At 38.6% G+C, this 21,768-nt stretch overlaps 1 protein-coding gene and 2 long non-coding RNA genes across 6 annotated transcripts; all 3 read left to right on the forward strand.

Moving 5' to 3' along the window:
* Window positions 1-2,178: 2,178 nt before the first annotated feature.
* LOC116916582 lies at window positions 2,179-6,628 on the forward strand. 3 transcript variants are annotated; one of them, XM_045173666.1, is made up of 9 exons: window positions 2,179-2,356; window positions 2,439-2,546; window positions 2,606-2,841; window positions 2,902-3,083; window positions 3,153-3,246; window positions 3,304-3,485; window positions 5,324-5,597; window positions 5,659-6,207; window positions 6,266-6,628. In XM_045173666.1, the coding sequence occupies exons 6-9, from the start codon at window positions 3,396-3,398 to the stop codon at window positions 6,436-6,438; spliced, it is 1,086 nt and encodes a 361-aa protein (XP_045029601.1). In that variant the 5' UTR covers window positions 2,179-2,356; window positions 2,439-2,546; window positions 2,606-2,841; window positions 2,902-3,083; window positions 3,153-3,246; window positions 3,304-3,395; the 3' UTR covers window positions 6,439-6,628. The 3 variants fall into 3 exon arrangements, with proteins under 3 accessions (XP_045029601.1, XP_045029602.1, XP_032777733.2); XM_045173667.1 differs by having other exon boundaries at window positions 5,659-6,180; XM_032921842.2 differs by having other exon boundaries at window positions 3,310-3,485.
* A 3,540-nt stretch (window positions 6,629-10,168) lies between these two features.
* LOC123472274 lies at window positions 10,169-10,701 on the forward strand. The gene is made up of 2 exons (XR_006646628.1): window positions 10,169-10,511; window positions 10,571-10,701. It is a non-coding gene; the product is annotated as an uncharacterized LOC123472274 (long non-coding RNA).
* Window positions 10,702-19,599: 8,898 nt separating this feature from the next.
* On the forward strand, window positions 19,600-21,448 carry LOC116916586. Of its 2 annotated transcripts, XR_006646639.1 has the most exons (7): window positions 19,600-19,898; window positions 20,011-20,110; window positions 20,184-20,396; window positions 20,476-20,648; window positions 20,729-20,891; window positions 20,966-21,032; window positions 21,096-21,448. It is a non-coding gene; the product is annotated as an uncharacterized LOC116916586 (long non-coding RNA). The 2 variants fall into 2 exon arrangements; XR_006646638.1 differs by lacking the exon at window positions 19,600-19,898 and having other exon boundaries at window positions 19,936-20,110.
* Window positions 21,449-21,768: the final 320 nt, after the last annotated feature.

The raw sequence follows: 21,768 nt of genomic DNA on the forward strand, positions 1-21,768 counted from the left end.
GCGTCCCAGTACTAATACAAACTTTGGTCGTAACTTCCGTTTGAGCTTCCGTTACGTTTGCCCCCCTACGTTCCCTTACTTCGCCCTCGGGTGACGCTGCAATCCTCCTTAACCGTTTACTTTGCCGCAGTGGACCAGTACTCATCTACACCCGATCATTCAGGATCGCCGAACCCCCCGGTAGACCTATTTTAACCCGCGTAAAACAAGACAAGATCTGCTCTCTTACCCGAGTTGTGGACGTTCAAACGAATAAGAAGCTCGGCCAGGCCTGTGGTCCTATACCCAAGCAATTTAAGGTACCAATACCCGCTGGTCACACCTTTCAAGGACCTCTCAACAGCAGCTGCCTCCTAGTTTCTTACTCTCTCACTTCGTCCCCTAACAACTCAGAATCAAGCACAATGATCTTACCTTATTTTACCAGGAAGGTCTACCCTGCATCTCCACCATGTAACGAGTTATCACCGATGGGTTCGGTGAATCAATATCGGTGTATTCAATCTCTTCAACACTCAAACACTACACAAAGTAACATAACGGTTCTATCTAACTACTGGCACCGAAGGTCTACACTACAGTCCCATTTATAGTCTTACAGGCGTGGGAAAGGGTCAGTCGGCGAATCCGATGCATCAGCAATCGGATGACACTCGAATGACACTTCCGTCGGTCGTTTGTCTATCCGTTACAGTTATAACGGATGGCGAGAGTTCTCTTACAACGATGCTTGAACGCTACAATATCTTTTCACGCAGGGTCTGAAATGCTGAGAAGTCAAATTAAGGAATGTGAAGCAGAATTTATAAAATCAGAGTGTTTTGTTCAAGACATTGATGATGATGACGACATCAGTGAATGCAAGCAAGATAAGAAATGGTCTTCCCGTCAACAAGTTATAGATGAGGATTTCAACAACTGCAGTGATGACTTTATAATTCCTACATTTAAAAAAATTGTATTCCCAGACAGTCATTCTGCACTGAGTGTGAAAAGCCATTGGGGTCAATCCGCGCGGATTTGACAAATCCGATGCGCGACCAAAACTCGGATTTCGTTGAAATTTGGTAAGTGAATCAATAAATATGTTTAAAATTTATTGGCCAAAGGATTTTTTTTGCGCAATTAGGGAAAAAGTTACAGCAAAATAAAAATAAGATTTTTTCATTTTGCCGTAACTTAGAATTTTTTCCGCGTTTTCATTTTTATTTATTTAAGACTAGTTTTTATTTATCTTTTGATTTTTGAATAAGTACGTCTTATTCAGTTTTTCACGCTCTTTTTAATGGTATTTTTTTGTTTCAAAATTTTTAAATTTAATTACGTCATTTAACTTTTAAATGTTCAGATTGTGTCTTACAAAAGTAGACCTGAACAGATTTGCTTCTGAGATTTATTTGTAATTTTTGCACTAAAAAAAGAGGACATATCATAGTATATGCTCTATTTTTTTCGCTAGGGTTAAATTCTCCATAGTGCCGATTTTATTGTTTGAAATCTCACTATTTTGATGTAAAATTTTGGCTTCGGTGGCCATTTTCACTCATCCCTTTACCCTGTCTCCCCTTTTTGACCAATCCGCCAAGACCGCCTGGGGTAGTCAAGGTCAAAAAGGGGAGACAGGGTAAAGAGATGAGTGAAATATGGCCCGCCAATATTTTACATCAAAATAGGGAGATTTCAAACAATTAAATCGGCACTATGGAGAATTTAACCCTAGCGAAAAAATAGAGCATATACTATGATATGTCCTCTTTTTTTAGTGCAAAAATTACAAATAAATCTCAGAAGCGAATCTGTTCAGGTCTACTTTTGTAAGACACACTCTGAACATTTAAAAGTTAAATGACGTAATTAAATTTAAAAATTTTGAAACAAAAAAATACCATTAAAAAGAGCGTGAAAAACTGAATAAGACATACTTATTCAAAAATCAATAGAGAAATAAAAACTAGTCTTAAATAAATAAAAATGAACACGCGGAAAAAATCCTAAGTTATGGCAAAATGAAAAAATCTTATTTTCATTTTGCTGTAACTTTTTCCCTAATTGCACAAAAAAAAAATCCTTTGGCCAATAAATTTTAAACATATTTATTGATTCACTTACCAAATTTCAACAAAATCCGAGTTTTGGTCGCGCATCGAATTTGTCAAATCCGCGCGGATTGACCCATTGTCATCCTGCATCATTAAGTGTAGCACTTGTAAAGAGTTGTTGTGTGGCACCTGTGTTTTGAAATTTCACTTTAAGAGACCATTCCTCGTTCGTGAACTTTTTAACAACAAAGATCTGAGTTCTCGGTTCCTCTTACCTGAGGAGTTTATTGGCGTGGACGGAATTGTTAAAGTAAAAGGTCTGCATTGTTTTTTCTCTCGCATATTTGGATTAATTGCTGAAAGTGTATTTATTTTAATTCCTTTTCTTGTGTTTTTTAGCCGTTCCAGCTCCGTTATTTGTCCCTTCCCGGTGCATCAACTGCCGTGAACATGTTACTTTTTCCAGAGAAGCCGGATCAAAATCTTTGGCAATAATAACCAAAGAGGGTAACAAAATAGTACTTTATTCACAAATTTTCATTTAAAGCATTTATAACTATTATTAGGTCCTTTTGATCTTCACTCGACGGCGTTTATTTGCTGTAAATGCAAGGACAGCTTTAAAGCATCAAATGAAATGTACATTTCATGTGGGTATTTCCCATCGACAGCCAAGAAAACAACTTGTTATTTCGCCGAAGACTTGACATTACATTGGCATCACTTCCAGCACCTAAGCCCGTCAACTTCCGTAAGAAAATACGTCGAGTGTCTTGAAGAAGTCACTAAAGCCCGCGGAGGAGTATGTTATAGTAAAAAAATAAAAATCCAATACTAACTTACCATTGATTTCTTCATTCAGAACGGGATCATTAATCGTACTCATTTTTCCCGGGTTGGAAAAGAACTTGAATTCTTTCGCCATAGGATCTTAACTGCAGTTCTATCCTGCAAAATACTATACTGCGAGGCATGCGGACAAGAAAATCTTGCCGTTCATATTGACGGAAACTTCAAACTTTACCGTTGGATGAATTCCACGCAGTATGTTTCTTATAAAAATTATATAATACTAATTGTTCTTCACAACTAATTTATTATAATACTATTCAGGTATAATTCCCCTTCATTGTTTGGCAACGAAGTTGTCCAATTGTGCGAGGACAGGAGGAACCATGAAAGACAAATCAACTTGGTCAAGCCTGTGGTAACGTTTTAGTTTATACTTTAGCCTTATTTATATCAACTAATAAGAATTAAACATGCAAAGAAAAAAGACACATGCGGGACGTCGACTTATGCCGCCGGCCGAGCTGAATCATAAAAAAAAAGATAATTGATATTACTGGCACCCTTATGGGTTCATGCCGCCATGGAATTATATTGGGGGCAACCGATCTCGAAAAAGGCGAGTCCTATCGAGCGGTTCATTTTTTATTAACGAAGATCAGTGTTTCGGATTTTCTAAATTTGCCGGATTTGACTCAAATCCAAATCATTCCGTGTGTTTTGAAATCCGTTCCAAATCCTAAGCTCGAAAAAATCAGCAAAATCCAATCCAAATCAAATCCAAATCCAAATCCAAATCCAAATCATTTTAAATTTGAGAAAATCCGATCCAAATCCGATCCAAATCCGATCCAAATCCAATCCAATTCACAATCAATTGTTAATTTTATGATTGCAACATGTAACACATAGTTACATACAAGTTCTTCTACATATTTCTGTGTCAAGGTAAAAATTTTTAAAATTTCCTTTTAATTTTTTTTACTTAAATCCCTAATTTAATATCAAATAAAAACCCAAGACTTAATTGGATTAGTTTACTTTTTAATAGAAGTTTTGCTAAAAAGTCTGTTCGACTTTTGATTTCTTACAAAATCCATATTTTTTTTTAAACTCTAATAACAGGTTCCTTTAGATTTCTTAAGATGGATTAAATCTTTTTATTTCTGAGTTTTCTGACTGACAATGGTGAAAAGAGCAAAAAAGTAAATACAAGAGTCACAATAACTATTTTTTAGTCACCATAAAATAAAGATATGGCTGCCTAGTGCCTAGTGGAAAAAACGGCTAACTGGTAGTATTCCTTACCTTCCAATAGTTTTAATATACGATGACGAAATCACGAAATTTTTCAATCTAATAAAACGGTAAAGAGTATATGTCTGGTCTTACACACGATGGAGGCACGATATAATAGGAAAGGTACACTCTCGCGCTATCCCAGTCTCTTGGAAGAAACGGCGGGTGTTCAGTAAAGGGTCCCAAGATTCCCCGCCAGGTTCGCTAGCATAGGAGGCCCCTCGCCTCTCGGGGGTATAGTAAAAATTGGGGTTTTTCATTCGTTATCTGTAAAATTACCAATCAACGTGTCCAGAAATTGATTTCATTTAAGCTTAATTTAATTCCCTATCCTTAAATACCTAATTCATCTAGATTAGGCAATTATTTATATGTTAAATTTGTGATTGAAATTCACAATATCTTGAAATTTGCGCCTTTCGCAACATTGCCTATTTCATTATATTAAACACGTTGGTCTTCTCTCTAGTGCAGCAACTTTTATACCTTTGTTAAAAATGGATATATTTAATAAATATTGACGAATTCTATTTCTAATGAATTCTGCACTAGAGAGAAGACAAACGTGTTTAATATAATGAAATTGGCAATGTTGCGAAAGGCGCAAATTTCAAAAAATTGTGAATTTCAATCATAAATTTAACATATAAATAATTGCCTAATCTAGATGAATTAGGTATTTAAGGATAGGGAATTAAATTAAGCTTAAATGAAATCAATTTCTGGACACATTGATTGGTAATTTTATAGATAAAGAACGAAAAACCCCAATTTTTACTATACCCCCTAGAGGCGAGGGGCCTCCTATACTAGCGAACCTGGCGGGGAATCTTGGGACCCTTTACTGAACACCCGCCGGTCTTGGGGATAGCCGAGAGTGTACCTTTCCTATTATATCGTGATGGAGGTAAGAGGATCAAGTGCAGAGTCTGCAGACGACAAGAAAGGTAAATACTAAACAGTTGCTGGGTGGTACAGGAAAAAAATTCTAAATTGGAAAAAAATCCGAAACAAATCTTTATAAAGGATTTGGATTTGATTTGGAAAAATCCGTTTTTTTTTGTGGGGATCAAATTCGATCCAAATCCAAGCCATTGAAAAATAATGCAAATCCAAATCCCTTAAAAATCCGGGAGGATTTGGATTTGATTGGATTTGGATTTGATTTGAAAAAAAAATCCGAAACACTGACGAAGATGCCGGCCAAGTTCATCTGCCAAGATGTCATCTGCCACTTTTGGAAGTTTGCCCATGATGTAGGCTCCCTTATCAAGGAATACCAAGGTAAAACGGAAGATTCCACCCCGTTTTTATCCCGCTGGCATGGGAAAACCCATGCTTGGTATTGTCAAGCCCTTTGGCTTGGACACTGGAAGGCGAATTCAGCAGCCACACTAGGGGAGGAACAAGAACAAGGGTTTGCTTACTTCTCATCTCTTGCTCTTAAAACAAAGAGAATGGATCGCGGAAGTAAGTCTTATGTTTTAATATATACATAACATATGTTAATGTACTTTTTATTATAACTTAGGCCAGCGTGACTCAATGAGTTCCAGTATCTTATACTTCAACGCCAAGAAAAATAGAAAAATAGCTTCTACTCTTACAAAGAGATTGAAAAAAGCCTGGAAGCTTGCTCCTTTTCTAAGGGCTAAATTGAAAGAAATGTTAAATGAAAAGAAATTGAGAGAAGACCAGGTGCCTGAATTATTGCAAAAACTACAGGAAAAAGCTATAAATCATCAACATCATCTTACAACCTCGAATCTTCCGCTTGATCATGAACGTAATCACTTAGAGGGGCTTCATATGGCTCTACAACGATTCAAGAAGAGAATAGAGGCGGAAGAGGTTACGGCTAAGGAGCGCATGAAGATTCGGGTGAATCTTCGGAAAACCAAAGAGGATGCAGAAACGTTGATTGTAACAATTAACGCGGCTCTTCCTCAAATTTTAGCTGATTGTGAAAATAGGGAGAGAAAAAACGAACGGAAGGAAGGGGATGACGAAATAAGAAAATGGAGGCTAGTCACTCCTCAAGATTTCGATAGCGGTATTTTTCCTTGGCAGTCGTTGGGGGGTAAGTCAATTGATACACTAATATTTTATAGAGTATAATTTGTTTTCCCCATTTCCAGGTACAATTGAAGATGACTTCGAACTCATTGATGTATGGATGTTGTCGCAGCGGTATGAAGAAGAAATATCTGAAACAGAAAAAGAAATGCGTGAATATATCGAGGGTCTTACGACCAAGAAGAACAGTTTGCACGAAGAAATTTTAGAACGAGACGCAGTTGGAACAAAATGAATATATATACATTGAAAGAAGCAAATTTTTTTATTGAAAAGGGAATACGAGAAGGTTGTTGAAAGAAGATTGTCAGCATTCAAAACATTTTCTGTATTGTTAGATATTAATGATTATGATTACGAGAATGATGAAAGCGATGATGACGATGTTGATGAAGGAGAAATCAGTGATTGTGAAATTGATGATTAATGTAGGGGAGAGTGGGGCTAGTTGGCAGGAGGGCAAGTTTGCAATTCTTAATTTAGACGAATTGTGTGAACGAGGTTTTATTGAAATAATTTATAGTCAAAGATGTTTATCGTGCGCACATTTGTGCAAAGTTTTATAAATTTATCCCAAATAGTTTAGGAAATAGAAAATAACGAAATTTTTTGCGTCAAATCCACAATAGTTGCGTGCTTGGTATTCATCAATTTTATCTTTTCTTTGTATGCATATAATTTTTAAAAAATATTAGTTTTATAGAAAATTGTGTCCTCTATCGAACTGTAACATTGGATTTGTTTTAATCAATTATAAAGGAGTAATAAAAATTTTTATTTGAATAAACCCCGGGTTGGGGCAAGTTGATACATTGCAACATGGGGTATGTCGGCATAGGCATTATACATGCATATGTATAGAGTAAATGGCCTGTCAAAATGTCAGGGAATTGTAAGTCAAATTTTTGCTAGATATGACTTACGGTGAACAGTGGTATGCATTAGAGGCCAAAATTTGGCAAATTTTAAGTGTTTCACTTTATACGATGTTCACCTGTGAAATGTTTGCCTGAATTATGTATATTTTTTTTAATTTTTTGCATTTAAGGCTATTAATCTTTATGTAAGTTATCACAACTTATTTCTGAGTTTCCCACTCTAAAATAACTATAGGATTTTTGTTTATTGTAATGTTATTCTAGTTTGTTTACAACATCAACATTTCACTGAAATCCGTCTTTGAAATACATGGGGCCAACTTACCCCACTACCACTGCCAACTTACCCCGTTAGTAGGGCATGTAGGCAAATTTTTTTTAGCTTTTTGAACGTTGATTTCGATATGAATTCTTCAACGTAGATCAAATAAAAAAATAGCACGAGAAAGCTGGTTATCTGAGTTTCTTTTACAATTTTTTGGGTGTCAAAATATGAAAAATTAAAGAAACCAGAGAAGAAATAAAAAAAATTGTACCAACTAGCCCCACCCTCCCCTACTGCATCATTACGCTTTTTAGTATATTTGAAAAAAAATAAAATCTCATGGGAATACTTTCATAAAACTTGTACGTGTTTTAGTCATTTCAATACTTCCTATCATCAAAGCAAATATCAGCTTTATATGATGTTACCATTACCTACTTTGGCCTAAAATATTATTACATATGCGGATGAGTAAGAAGAGATTCCGGAATGATATAGACTATTTCCGTGACTAGTTGCGCGCTACCTACATCGTGAAGTATTCGTTAAAAATAGGTAATAGGGGGAGCAAAAAATTTTTTTCAGAAACGAAAAGAGCAAAAAAATAACATGCACATGGATTTTCATTAATGTATGTTTACTATAGAAAGAATCGGACTTCTATGCGCATTTTATATTTCGACTCAAAGTCACGTACTTCTACACAAGCGCTGCGCTGGATTTCGTTCCTAAAATTTCATTGAACAAGAAAACCGAAATCCTTCTTTAATTACAGTTTTATTTTCCCCTTACATGTTTTCTGATCAGAATTTTATGCTGGAAATTGTGGTGCTAAAAAAATGTTCATAAGTTGTATGGAAGTTTTTTTTTTTACTATTCATTTTCGTTAAGTGTGAGACATTAATATTGATTGTTCGTTTGTAAGCATATTGCAAATGGGATTAGTGGTTACATATTTTAATAATATTGTAACGGGCAATCGACGTCAGAGCCGTTTATTTGGAAATCAAAGAGAATTGACTACAGAGTAAACTAAGAATAAGGGAAACAAGGTTTAAACAAGTTTGACACATAAGAATAACTGAGACGGAAGGAACCCAGATCCAGCCGAGTGGTCTTCTTTTATACCATCGATGGACGTTTTCTCCTGTTCTAGGAATTTAAGTAATTGGGTGATAACCTTCCTGTGACATTTAATAATCATCAGTTTTATCTAACTCTCGGGAGTTAACCATGAGATAAATTCTATAGGTTGCATAACCCTACGTCAGCTGTGCGTTACATCCCCCCTCTCAGACTGCAACTCGTCCCGATTGCAATACAATTTTAGCACAGCTCAAAATAACTATGTTATTTTCTAGTTATTTGAAAGAAACATTCATATTGGGGTTTTTTTAGGGAATTTCCTATTTCGACTGATAACATTTGGAACATTTGGTCTAAAAATTTTTCAAAAAGAACATTTTAACAGTAGAATTCAATTCTATATCAAAAGAAATATTTTTCTTTTAATTTTCCTATGCCTATACTATAGGAACATTCAAAATGAGAATCGGAATATAAAGTTTAAGAAGCAAGAAGAGGGAAGAAGAGGAAAAAAAAAAAAGATTTGCTGACGTATGAAGAACATTTTACAACTGCTCTTCAACTTTCTCTTCGTGTTTTTTCAGTCGACTTTCGAGTTCATTCACTCGTTTAGTCAGATTTGACAGAACAACTTTGTTTTGTCGTCTGCTAAGAAATAGTGCTATTGCCAGGCTGAGAAACAGTGTGGCTATAGCAGCGATAATTTCGAAGGGATACCGGACGTTGATTGTACGTTCGGTGCTCTTTCTTTGTTTTTCTTCTTCTTCTATTATCCGTAAATGTTCCCCCATAAGAGTAACGCGGCTTTGTATTGAGGCCTTGCTTGTTGCCTGAGGCCTATTTTTCCATTTTCTCATTTCTGGCTCTGCCGTTTCCATATTCCGCGTTTCATACTCTTGTGGAATGAGGTCTGCATTTTCCAATTCGGATAGCGGCGGTAATGTAACGTTGTTCAACGAATGTTTAACGTTCTTCTTGAAGCTTGCTTGAAAAATCCAATCTTCTGTGTACGCCGTACATGTTGTTGGAACTTCAAACACGTCAAAAGGTTCACGTTTAATCACTGTGTTAGTTTTTCCTCTGCTGTTTGGACAAGTTATGGTGATTGTCATTTCTTGTGCTGAGGTGTATCCCCATCTTCGGTGTCCCAGGTATACAGTTTGTTGTCCGGTCCATGGAGATAATTTCGTTGAACATTGTACGCGGCTTCTTTTCTCATCTTTTAGAAACAATGCCATTGCGCAGCTTGGCTCCCTATGCCTTTTGTTTATTGCTTTGCTGATAGGGCAAATCGATGTGGTTGTCATCATGCAGCGATGTGCTTCGTGTGTTGACAATTCGGTAAACGCTTGTCTATCCTTTGCCACAGCTAAGAATGCCGGTAACGGATGAAACTGTGCCCCTTGGGTGGCGTTTTTCGTTGGTCTTGGCAAGCTTATTACCTCGTATAGAGTGAATCCAAATGGGAACTCGAACACAGGTAAGTGAATGAAAATTCTTAAATTGCCTTCAATTGCTGCCACAGCTACTTTTGCGTCTTTATAGACTTGCCAGGTGTCTCCCATTTGAATAGAAGGGCTCAATGACCATCCAGATGGCAAAATTGCTTTTATTTCCTTTAACACTGCTTGGATTTGCATAGGTGGGAAAAGTAGTGCTGGAAGTCTTTCCATTGCCATTGTTGTTAGGCCGACGGCAAAATCTTCAATCGATTCGTCCAGCCATGCTAAGGCTGACTTGATTTCACGAAAGGTGTTTTCAATGGCTGCTCTGGCTATTTCATGTTTTTCAACTTCTTGGGTAATTCCATCAATTTTGTGATCTGTTTTCCACGCCTCACGTTCTAGTTTTTCAAAAGCGTTTTGCAGTTCTTCAACGGCGTTTGACGTTGATTTTGTTTCCCAAAGCGTCTCGTTGATTAGTGACGCGTGCACTTCCAATGCGTGAGCGATTGAAGTGGTTTCTGTTGATAACTTTTCAACATGATTGTTGACGTGTTCTAGATCTTCTTCAGTTGACACCCCAAAGAGCCAATTGAGAACTTTTCCTCCTCCATCGATTAGGCCTCTTTTCTTACGGGTACTGCCTATATTTACTGCTTGTTTTAGTTCTCTAAGTCTTTCTTGACTCTTTTTCAGGTTTTTTAATTCTGCTCGTGCTCGTTCCTCGACTTCTTCTTTTATCCGTTTTTTAAACCCGTCGTTTGGACCTTCGTATCTGAAGTTCAGAGTGTTGACCTTTCTTCCTAATACATCATGTAGAGTTTTAATGACGGTTTCTAAAGGATTGAATGTGAAGTCGGTGACGACTACCCACTCAGAGTCTGAAAAGGCTATCTCTCCTTCAGATTTGAAGATAACGCCTTGATAGGCGAGTATCTCTTTGGAAGTTGTTGGTCCTGAGATTACGGAAAGCAGCAGCATCAAAGGTAGGGTCAACATCACTGTTTTTCTTTGAGCTATGCGAGCAGATCTTCGTATGCCTGCGTTTTCTGCTCTTGCCATTTGCACGGTTTCTTGTCTTCCTTGTCTTGTTGGCGGTACGGTTGGTACGTCAGTATTTGTTTCTGCAGTTTCTGACTGTGTACCATTTTCCTCTGAGGGCCTTGTATTTGTTTCTTCTGATTGTTCTTGATCTTGAGCATTGGCAGATGCTTCTTTTTCTGGCCCCTTATTTTGATTTTCTTGCAAATCTTCAGAAGGCACTGGATTTTTGGTACACTGTGCAACACTAGTCATGTCAATGAATGGTTTCATTCGTTCGACATGCACAATTTCTGTTTTTGGTGATTTTCCTAATCGAAGCTCGTAATTGCTTTGCGTTGTTTGCCTCACCACTGTATAGGGTCCAAACCAACGATGTAGAAGTTTTTCTGACTTGCCCACTTTTCTAATGGGTTTATAGACCAGTACCTCCTCATTTGGTAGGTACATGGTTGCTTCTCTACGATTTTCATCGTAGATTTCTTTTTGTTTTTGTTGTACTGCGGTGGCTCTGGCTTGTACTTCTAGTCGAGCCTGCTGCAGACGTTGAATTGCCCATTCCGATGAATCACGATTTTCAGGTGGTATTGGGTTTGGGTCTGCATTCAACGTAACGTCTATCGGAAGTACAGCTTCTCTTCCGTAGACCAAGTAGAATGGAGTTTTTCCCGTAGTTTCGTGCCGGGTTGTGTTGTAGGCGAATGTTGCAAATGGTAACAACTCGTCCCAATCACGATGGTCAGCACTCACGTACATTGACAACATGTCTGCCAATGTATGGTTTAAACGTTCCACTAGTCCGTTGGCTTGCGCACGATAAGCTGTCGTGGTGCGATGATTCGTTTCGAGCGCCTGTATCACTTTTTGTGTCACTTCTGCAGTAAAACAGCGGCCTTGATCTGTTGTTAATTGACGTGGTGCTCCATGTCTTAACAAAATACTTTTCACTAGGAAATCCGCTACTTCGTTTGCGTCAGCAGTCGGAAGTGATTTCGTTTCGGCCCATTTTGTTACGTAATCGACTGCCACGATAATTTGCTTGTTCCCTTTCTTTGATAGTGGGAACGGGCCTAGGATATCCAATCCTAGTCTCTCGAACGGGCGTTCAGTTCTTTTTACTTCCATAAATCCTGCGGGTCGCTGATACACAGGTTTGCGAGATGATCCTAGGTGACCTGCGGTAATGTCATGATGGTACGAACGCATAACTTCCTCTTTAATCGTCTGTGGTACACACAATTTTAAAAGACGTCCGTCGTCCACGATCTTTTCATAGAACAGCAAGTCATCTTTGATTCGATAGCGTCCCGACACTTTTCCTTTTTTGATGGCGGCAAACGCTTCGCTCCATTCTTCTTGTTGAGCGCGCTGGAATTCTTTCTTAGTGTCTTGGTCGATGCTTAACACGGCCAGAATGTATGTTAAACCTTCATCTGAACTTGTTACGACATTCACGGGGTAGCGTGATAGCGCATCTGCGTCTGTGTGCAATCTTCCGTTGCGATGCACGATTCTTAGGAGAAACTCCTGTAGTTGAAGACTCCAGCGTGCTAAACGTCCTGCCAAATCCTTTTTGCTGAGTAGCCAGCAAAGGGCGTGGTGATTGGTTACCACGATGGTTTCCATTCCCCAGATGTAACTTCGAAACTTCTTCACTGCCCAGACTAACGCAAGGCATTCTTTTTCCGTTATGGAATAGTTATTTTCACTTTTTGCCAAGAGGCGGCTTGCATAAGCCAGAGGTCTTTCTACGTTGTCTACTCTTTGTAGCAGCACTGCCCCAAGACCGTAATCACACGCATCTGGGTGAATTTCGAAAGGCTTTGTGAAATCGGGATAAGCTAGTGTAGCGGCTTTCACTAACGCTTGCTTTAATGTCTTGAAGCTTTCTTCTTGCTGCACTTCCCACACGAAGCTTCCTCCCTTCTTGAACATGTCTGTCAGGGGCTTAGCTACGTGAGCGAATTGAGTAATAAACCGTCTGTAATAGGAACACAATCCTATAAAACTGCGAACGCACTTCAGTTGTTCAGCTGGTTTCTGTAACGAGCTTGGTGACGGGAAGTTTTCTATAGCTTTTAGTTTTTCCGGGTCAGGGCGAATGCCTTCTCCGCTAATCACATGGCCCAAAGCCTTCACTTCTTGGGCGGCAAACTGACACTTCACTAGTTTAATTTTTAGTCCTGCGTTATGCAGTGCTGTTAGCACTTGTCGAATGCGTACTAGATGTTCGCTTGCACTTCCCGCGTAGATGATGATGTCGTCTAGGTAGACTAAGCAAATCGTCCACCTTAGACCTGACAACACTAGATCCATCATCCTCTGGAAGGTGCCTGGGGCTGATGCCAATCCAAACGGCATTACCAGAAACTGGTGAAGGCCATCTGGTGTTACGAACGCCGTTTTAGCTTTGTGTTCTTCATGCATGGGTACTTGCCAATACCCACTCTCCAGGTCCATTGTAGAGAAGATGCAGGCTTTGCCCATCCGGGACAATGTCTCTTCAATTCTTGGTAATGGGTATACATCCTTTACCGAAATAGCATTTAGACGACGGTAGTCGACACAAAATCTCCAGCTGCCGTCCTTTTTCTTTACCAGAACCACTGGCGCTGCCCAAGGGCTGTTGGATGGTTCGATCACTTGTTTCTCCAGCATTTCTTCTACTTGTTTTTGTATGATGGACCTTTCCTTCCATGCGCTTTTATAAGGAACTTGATGTACCGGTGCTGACATTCCAGTGTGAATCTCGTGTTCGGCTACTTTACACATCCCAAGTCCGCTATTTTTCAGCGCAAAACAGGAACTGAACTCTAGTAGGACATCTACTAATTCTTCCGTTTCTTGTTGTGGGAAGTTCTCTGCTATTTGTGCTCGAAAAGCTTGACGTGGAATCAGCTCCATTTCTCTTTGCGTAACGTTTTCTTCCTTGAGTACAAGGATTGCTTCATCTTTTTCGTGGTGCTCTTCGGTCTTTTCTGTCTGCTCCCGTTCGTCCACAGCTACGATCGGTGAGTTTATAGGCTCTATTTGTCCAAGTACTGTCCCTTCTTGAATATAAGTCTGATGGTTGTTTAAGTTAACCATCAGCACCTGTCCCAACGGTTGTACGGTTGACACCAAAACTTTTCCTGACGTTACACCCTTCACTCTAGCTAGATGTTCTGATGGTTCTATCATTCCGGTGCTTTCTTGCAAACTAGCCGGTTCAATTTCCACTGATACAATTGTTCGTGGAGGTAACATTTTTCCAGTTTTTGTAATCAGCTTTTGTGTGGACATCACTTCTTCGATGATGTTGATGGGCATTCTTCCCAACATCAAGTCTGGTCCATTACCATCGTAATTTATCTCCAATCTGTTGAATTGTTTCAGGAAGTCATTTCCTAGCAGTAATTCAATGTTTTTCATGGCAAGGACAATCACTTTTCCTTTGGCCTTCATGCCCCGATGTTCCACTTCTATCTCGATTGCTCCCATTGGAAGTACCTTTTGTCCACTGGCTGTTACAACAGAGGGTACTTTGCAGGAAACCCATTTTGCTTGTAACTTCTCTCGCAGGCTTGGTGATACTACAGATACTAAAGCTCCTGTATCGATGACAGCTTTAAGCTCTATCCCTTGACAAACAACTTCTTCAGTAATCAGCTTGGCCGGTTGGATAATGAGTATGGTAGATTCTTTATCTTCCTCTTCATCTGTCGACACTATTCCGACCGATGCTGGTTCGTCTTGTTGTTCATTTCGTGGAACTTTTCTTTCATCTCTTTTGGCTGGTCTTCTCTCGTCTCCTTTAGGAAAATCTGGCTTTTTACTCTCTTGCTTTAGATCGGTTCGACAAACGCGTGCGATATGTCCTCCCTTTCCACAACGATGGCAAATCGGTTTTCCATCTGTCGTGCGGGATGGCTTAGGCCTATCCTTTCCAGCCCAAGGCTTGTTAGGCTTAGAAGTTCGTCTCATCTCTTCTATTTCTGCCTTCAGTTCTAATACCAGATCTCGAAGATCATCTTTTCTTTCTTCTCTGGGTGGTGGTCTTCTCCCATCAGGGCCAAGCATGCTCACTACCCAATCTGGTCGAGCAGCAACTTCCAAAGCTTCAGTATGAAGCTTTAGCGCTGCCAAAAATTCTTGAGTCGTCGCCGGGTTGACGACCCACATTTTTTCCAACAAAGTAGGTTTCAATCCTTTGAATAGGTAATCTACTTTCGCCTCTTCTGTCATTCTTGGATCTACTTTGCGGCACAAATCGATGATGTCATAGAAATAGTCTTCCCCTGGTTCATCGACTCCTTGCTTACGCTGTCGAAGTTTTGCTTCTTGATAACGGGTGTAGTGCTGCGGTTGAAATTCCCTAAGAAATTTCGTTCGCAAGCCTACCACAGCGGGAGCAGCTTGGACTCCTGCCGCTGCGGCAACTGCTGGCGTATCCTCCCATTGGGTAAAGTTCCCAGCCGAGAGGAACCATTTTCTAGCAGTTCCTTCTAGGGACATTCCGAAGTTTTCTCGCTTCTCATCGTCCCCCCACCGGTTGTGCGCTGCAACACTTTCGTAACGCTCCAACCAATCTGTAGCGTCTTCATTTTTCTTCCCGCAGAAGATCGGCGGCTCTCTGTATTTCAATTTCGGAATAAGCTGTCGTTGAGCCATGGCTTCGGGAGATGGTTCTCGTGAAACTTCAAAATTTTCACCTTCGTCTCCTGATTCTGCAACCGATGACTCACTGGATGAGACTGTTGGGGCTTCTTCTATCCCTTCTTCGAATGATTCGAACCTGTCTTGTTCAGGTGGATAGATGGAAGTACGTCTTTCTACCGTCACTTCCTCATACGATTCGTCTTCTTCGACAATCGACTCTTCCCCAAAACCACTGTCCCTTACTTTCTTTTGAAGCACAAATTTTTGAAATCCGCACCGTGGTGTTGATTTTGTACTTGAGCTTCCGATCGGGTTCAAAGATTCCGGTCCAGAACCTTGGACGGAATGGCCGATCTCTTGAGCCGTTCTACTCTCCTTCTCGACGCCTTTCTTCGTTGACTCCTTCGGTCTCGCTCCTGTTTCACTATTCTTACCGCGTCCCTTCAGTTCACTGACGGGTGACGCTTCTAATCCCTTAATTCGCTTACTTTGCCTAGTTTCACTAGGATTCATCTATCTCTAACAATTTCCAAAATTTTTACGGGCCCTACGGTAGGCTCTAATTAACAAGGAGAAGCAAAAGACCACGTATTCGTGAATCTCAAAAAAATAGACAAGAAACTTGGTCAAGCCTGTGGTCCTATGCCCAAGCAATTTAAGGTAGTTATACCAGCTGGTCACACTTTCCAAGGACCTCTCAACAGTACCTGCCTCCGAGTCTCTTTCTTTACGCTAGATTCACAGATAACTTGGTCTTACCTTGCTTTACCAAAAAGGCCTACCCTGCATCTCCACCATGTAACGGGCAATCGACGTCAGAGCCGTTTATTTGGAAATCAAAGAGAATTGACTACAGAGTAAACTAAGAATAAGGGAAACAAGGTTTAAACAAGTTTGACACATAAGAATAACTGAGACGGAAGGAACCCAGATCCAGCCGAGTGGTCTTCTTTTATACCATCGATGGACGTTTTCTCCTGTTCTAGGAATTTAAGTAATTGGGTGATAACCTTCCTGTGACATTTAATAATCATCAGTTTTATCTAACTCTCGGGAGTTAACCATGAGATAAATTCTATAGGTTGCATAACCCTACGTCAGCTGTGCGTTACAATATACAAGTTAGTGCATAAGTTGTCACCGTTTCAGAATTTTATACGCTATATTCATGTGTTTATTAACTTGGAAAAAGTAGCATTTTTTCACAAATAACTACAGACGATGCCATGATACCCCCTTTTTAGCTCAACGCGAACCTAAATTGAGCTCAATCAGTATTGTTTCGTTAACCAATTCGTCACAGTTGAGCTTTATTTCCGTTTTAATGGTTAACAAAAAGTTCAACCAAGGTTGTGATCGACCAAATTTTGCGAGCTCAACCACAAAAGTTCAACCACAGTCCAGACTGTGGTTGAACTAAATTCAAGTTGGTTGACCCTCCCACTTTATAACAATTCTTATTTTCTTTAATCTGGCAACCTTTTTTTTGTTCAAGCAATCACAGCAGACGGCTTTCTTTAGATAGGGAGTTAGGGACGTGGCACGTGGGTCGTGGTACACATTTGTAATTTTTTTTTCTATCACAATGAATATAAAGTGTGATGGTGTTTTAAGGCCAAGAGGTAAAATATTAAATAAAAAAATAAAAAGATATAAAAAAAAATATATAAAATAAAAATATGTTAAACTTTGTAATAATTCCTACATTAACATTTATTACCATTCCAGAAATTTGAGATTAGAGATAAGTAAATAACTACTGAATAGACATTGAAGAAATTGTGACATCTGCATTTTGTTGTTACAAATTTTTTATGTTGACGTCTTACGTCTGCTACTCCACACTAATCAATATATAATAAAATTTTAGCAAATTTCAATTGACTACGTAATACTATTATCAATATTTTAGAAAAATTTACAGACACCGGTTATTTCCTACAACAACCATTTTTTTTTATTTCTATCAAATTTACAATTAGCATTTCTGAAAGGAATGGGAAAGGAGGAGGAGCTTTCCACATGTTGAGATCGATTTTCGTTTTATGGTTAACTGCGTAGTTCAACTAAAAAGTTCTACTCAACCAACGTAAAAACCGTTTTATGGTCAACCAAAAAGTTGAGCAGCTCAACTACAAGTTGACGATAAAACGCACCCCTACTTGACCAAAATTCAAGATTATATTTATAAGTTTCGCAATGTTGCATATGGAGCTGATAGTCACAATCGCAATTTCTAAAATGACATATTTCATTTGTCGAATTCATAAAGAAGCTGTAATGAACGGATGTTAAAATACCTAGAAAACCACCTCACCAGTCAAGGGTGTGAGACCATCTCGTGAATTGTCTTCTCTCTAGTGCAGAATTCATTATAAATAGAATTCGTCAATATTTAATAAATATATCCATTTTTAACAAAGGTGTAAAAGTTGCTGCACTAGAGAGAAGACAAACGTGTTTAATATAATGAAATAGGCAATGTTGCGAAAGGCGCAAATTTCAAAAAATTGTGAATTTCAATCACAAATTTAACATATAAATAATTGCCTAATCTAGATGAATTAGGTATTTAAGGATAGGGAATTAAATTAAGCTTAAATGAAATCAATTTCTGGACACATTGATTGGTAATTTTATAGATAACGAACGAAAAACCCCAATTTTTACTATACCCCCGAGGCGAGGGGCCTCCTATACTAGCGAACCTGGCGAGGAATCTTGGGACCCTTTACTGAACACCCGCCGTTTCTTCCAAGAGACTGGGATAGCGCGAGAGTGTACCTTTCCTATTATATCGTGTTTTGAATAATGCATATGTTGACTTTTAAATACTATTTTTAGTTTGAAATTTAATATCAGATATGGGCATGGAGTCCACAGATACCAGTCCGCAGTTTATCCTGTCCGGTCCGCACTTTCAATCGCTTCATGTACGAAACGGTCCGCATTTTATCCCTAAGTCCACGAAAAATCTGTCAAAAATTTTGGGCCAGTCCGCAGGTGAAAGTCCGCAGTTTCTCCTGTCCGCATTTTATCCTGGCCCGAAGAAGCAGACAGATAATAGTGGGTCGCGACACTGGTGGCCGTTTCGCCAAGCTATATTTTTGTATACAATGGCGCTACCCACGATCTCAAAACTTGGTGAGTTTCCACAATTTAATAAATAATCATAAAATTTATTATGGATTATTATTTTTTGTTTGTAACGCCTGTGTAGGTTTCGAGCTGTCAAGGATAGGACAGAATGGACCACGGAGTTTTGTTACAAGCTGTTGTTGCCTGGTGGAGCAAGATTGGCGATACAAGTAACAAGTTCTATTTTTTAAAACAAAATACTGAATCATTTATTCTATGGCACACTAACTAGAAATGGACTACCGAGAAATCCGAACGCATATGGTCCCCTGACGGACGGGCGTGACTTCACTTTTGTTGATCAAAGAGTTACCCCAATTGGTGCTGGGCAACTAAAACGTCTTGAGAAACACAGAATCTATGCAGTGACTCACTGCATAGATTCTCGTCCATAGAAACGAGATTTCCATTCCTTAACTCTGTCTCGCGTAGACCAGTAGAGTAAAAAAAATGGTAAAACTTTGTTTAATTCTTTGCTATGCCTAACGGCAAGTATTCCCAGCACACACTGATGTAAGGATGTGAGCTAACTAATGGTTGTCTCGTTTCCATGGCAATTTCTTACATGGTTTTTCCACATTTTACCATGTGCTTCAATTTGGCCTAAAACTCGATGCAATTGTGCTATTTGACAATTGGGGGCATTTTTATTTGAAAAGGGTGGTCGGATTTTTTTGGAACATACTGTACGTACGGAGAGGTCCGTACCAGAAAACGGCACCATTTCCTGACTAACTGCCACCTATGAATTGAGTTTTAAGGGTTGTTATTGTTATAACAACCTATATGTTTATACATAAATTTTTTCACACTAATTAATTAAGCCACTTTGTTTACTTTCTAAAGTACAGACGACGAAAATGAGCGAAAACATAGCGAAAACGTAATACATCACAAGTTCACAACACAGCGTGGCGCTTTCGTTATGGGACAGAAAGACTTTCAGGCCAAAAAGGCAATGGGAGGGCACGCCATAAGCGTGGCTACACCAGTATTCTATTGCTCTGCCCCTACCCTCGAAATCTCAGCAGCCGCCATCGCATTTGAACCGGCAATTGTTTTTTTTCTCGTTTGTTGTCATTTTCGTTTTTAATGGCGGCCTGCTGTCATTTAAAATGAATAAAGAAATTACTTTTAGAAAAGGGGCGACTGCTCGTGAAGAGAATGATGGAATTTATAGATTCGGCTGGGAAACTTGTCGAGAAAGGTATAATTGTATTCTTATATCATCATGTTCACCATGATTTCATATTAATATATTATGTTTCCCTCGTACAAAACGAGTTTTAAATACTCTTTTACTTTTTCTGCTTTTTTAGATAAACTGACACAAGAGTTTGGTACCTTCTCAAACAGGCATAATTTCAATCTAATTAATTGTATCTGAGATTTTTTTTACCAGATTTTTTTACTAACAGGGTTTGTACAACTTCAATCTGGATAAAAGTAGATGGAATTCTAATAGATTGAACTCCTTCTATATTTACTGCAGGAGCCCTCACTTTTTGCCGTAGCAAAACTGTTGGAAACAGGTCTTGTAAATCTGAACAGGGTAGAAGTTCTTTTGTGTCCTGTAACAAATCACCTGCTGGAAGTCATCATCCACCCGCTTAACTGCATGAGAGAATGGGGAATATAGGTCATTACTACGTTAGTTAGATCAGCAATTCAATATGAATATTCCACCTCTTTAAAAGCAAACCAGGTAACTATCCAAAACAGTTAGGCTATTTGTGTTTAGGCAGTTAAAGAATAGCGAACTCTACCCCTTATTAATTTGACAGAGATTGCAGACGTTAATATCGCCATTAAATGAGCTGTCTAGTACCAGTTTGGCAGACGTGCGGCAAAAGTAAGTTAATTGTGTGCTCCATTTGCTGCACAGCTCTGGTGACATAATCTCTTTTGGATGGCCCTTGTTTCTTAATATCATAGGAGCTATCAACAATTCTCAAGGGTAACAATGAAGATGGCATTCTTTGTCGTTGAGGCTCATTTCTTTCTTATTTTGCATTGCTTGGATTTCAAATCATGAAGAGAAAATTCAGTACGCTCCGCGTTCCAGTGTTTACAGTTGGTGGTAAGGGATTATCTCCCTGTTTTACCATGGAAATGCCTGCCTTCAGCAGTCGAAACGACCGGAAAATTTGGATCACAAACACAAGATCTCAACGTTTCTCTCACAGCAATTGGTCTCATGGTAAGGAAAGAACAGGACGTTGTTAAAAGACTAACACATTTTTCTAATGTAGGTTATTTAACTTATACTTACAGGTATAATTTCGGTTATATTAATTATATTTTTGGAGTGCCTAGAAGAATAGTTGCAGGTACACGTCGGGTAGGCTATTATTATCATGTTGCCCTCGTACAAAACGTGATTATTCTTTTTTTACTTCTTTAGCTTTTTTGCTGTTTTGGATAAAGAGACACCTTTATCTAAAAAATGTTGGTACCTTCTCAAACAGGTATAATTTTGATTATATTAATTGTATTTATCATGTTATATCAATTACTTTATCACATTATTTTACTTTTATTTAGTAAATCGTCTTTAAAATAACTGAAACAATTTATATAATTTAATTTGTGTTGTAGACAGTAAATGATGCACTTTCATTTCCATAAATCAATTGTAACCATTTTACTTTAATTTTACTATTTTTTATTGCATGGCAGCGATGTATAAAGTTTTTATGACTCAATTTTTAATTTGAGCAACATTTAAAATACATTGTTTCTGTTTGCCTATCGTATTTTGTCATGCTTAAGTCTAGAGAGATTGGATATTGGTTACCTGCACTGCCATAAAAGATTTCGATTTAGGTTTTAATCTCTTCAATTTTTGTGTGGTAATTCATTACAATCATATAAATAGCTCTGCCAAAAATGAATGTCGTCCGAACAAAAAGATTTTGTCTGCGAGCATTTAAAAATAAATTCTTTCAATGGAAATTACGCCCTGGCGACAAAAATTTATCAAAATTGTACCCAAACCAAAAAAAAGGAAAAATTTTTCTCTTTCTTGTCGCTTTTTCTGTTTTTTTTTTAAATGAAATTTACCGGGCCAAAAAGGG

Source organism: Daphnia magna, linkage group LG5 (assembly GCF_020631705.1).
Source record: "Daphnia magna isolate NIES linkage group LG5, ASM2063170v1.1, whole genome shotgun sequence".
NCBI lineage: Eukaryota > Metazoa > Arthropoda > Branchiopoda > Diplostraca > Daphniidae > Daphnia > Daphnia magna.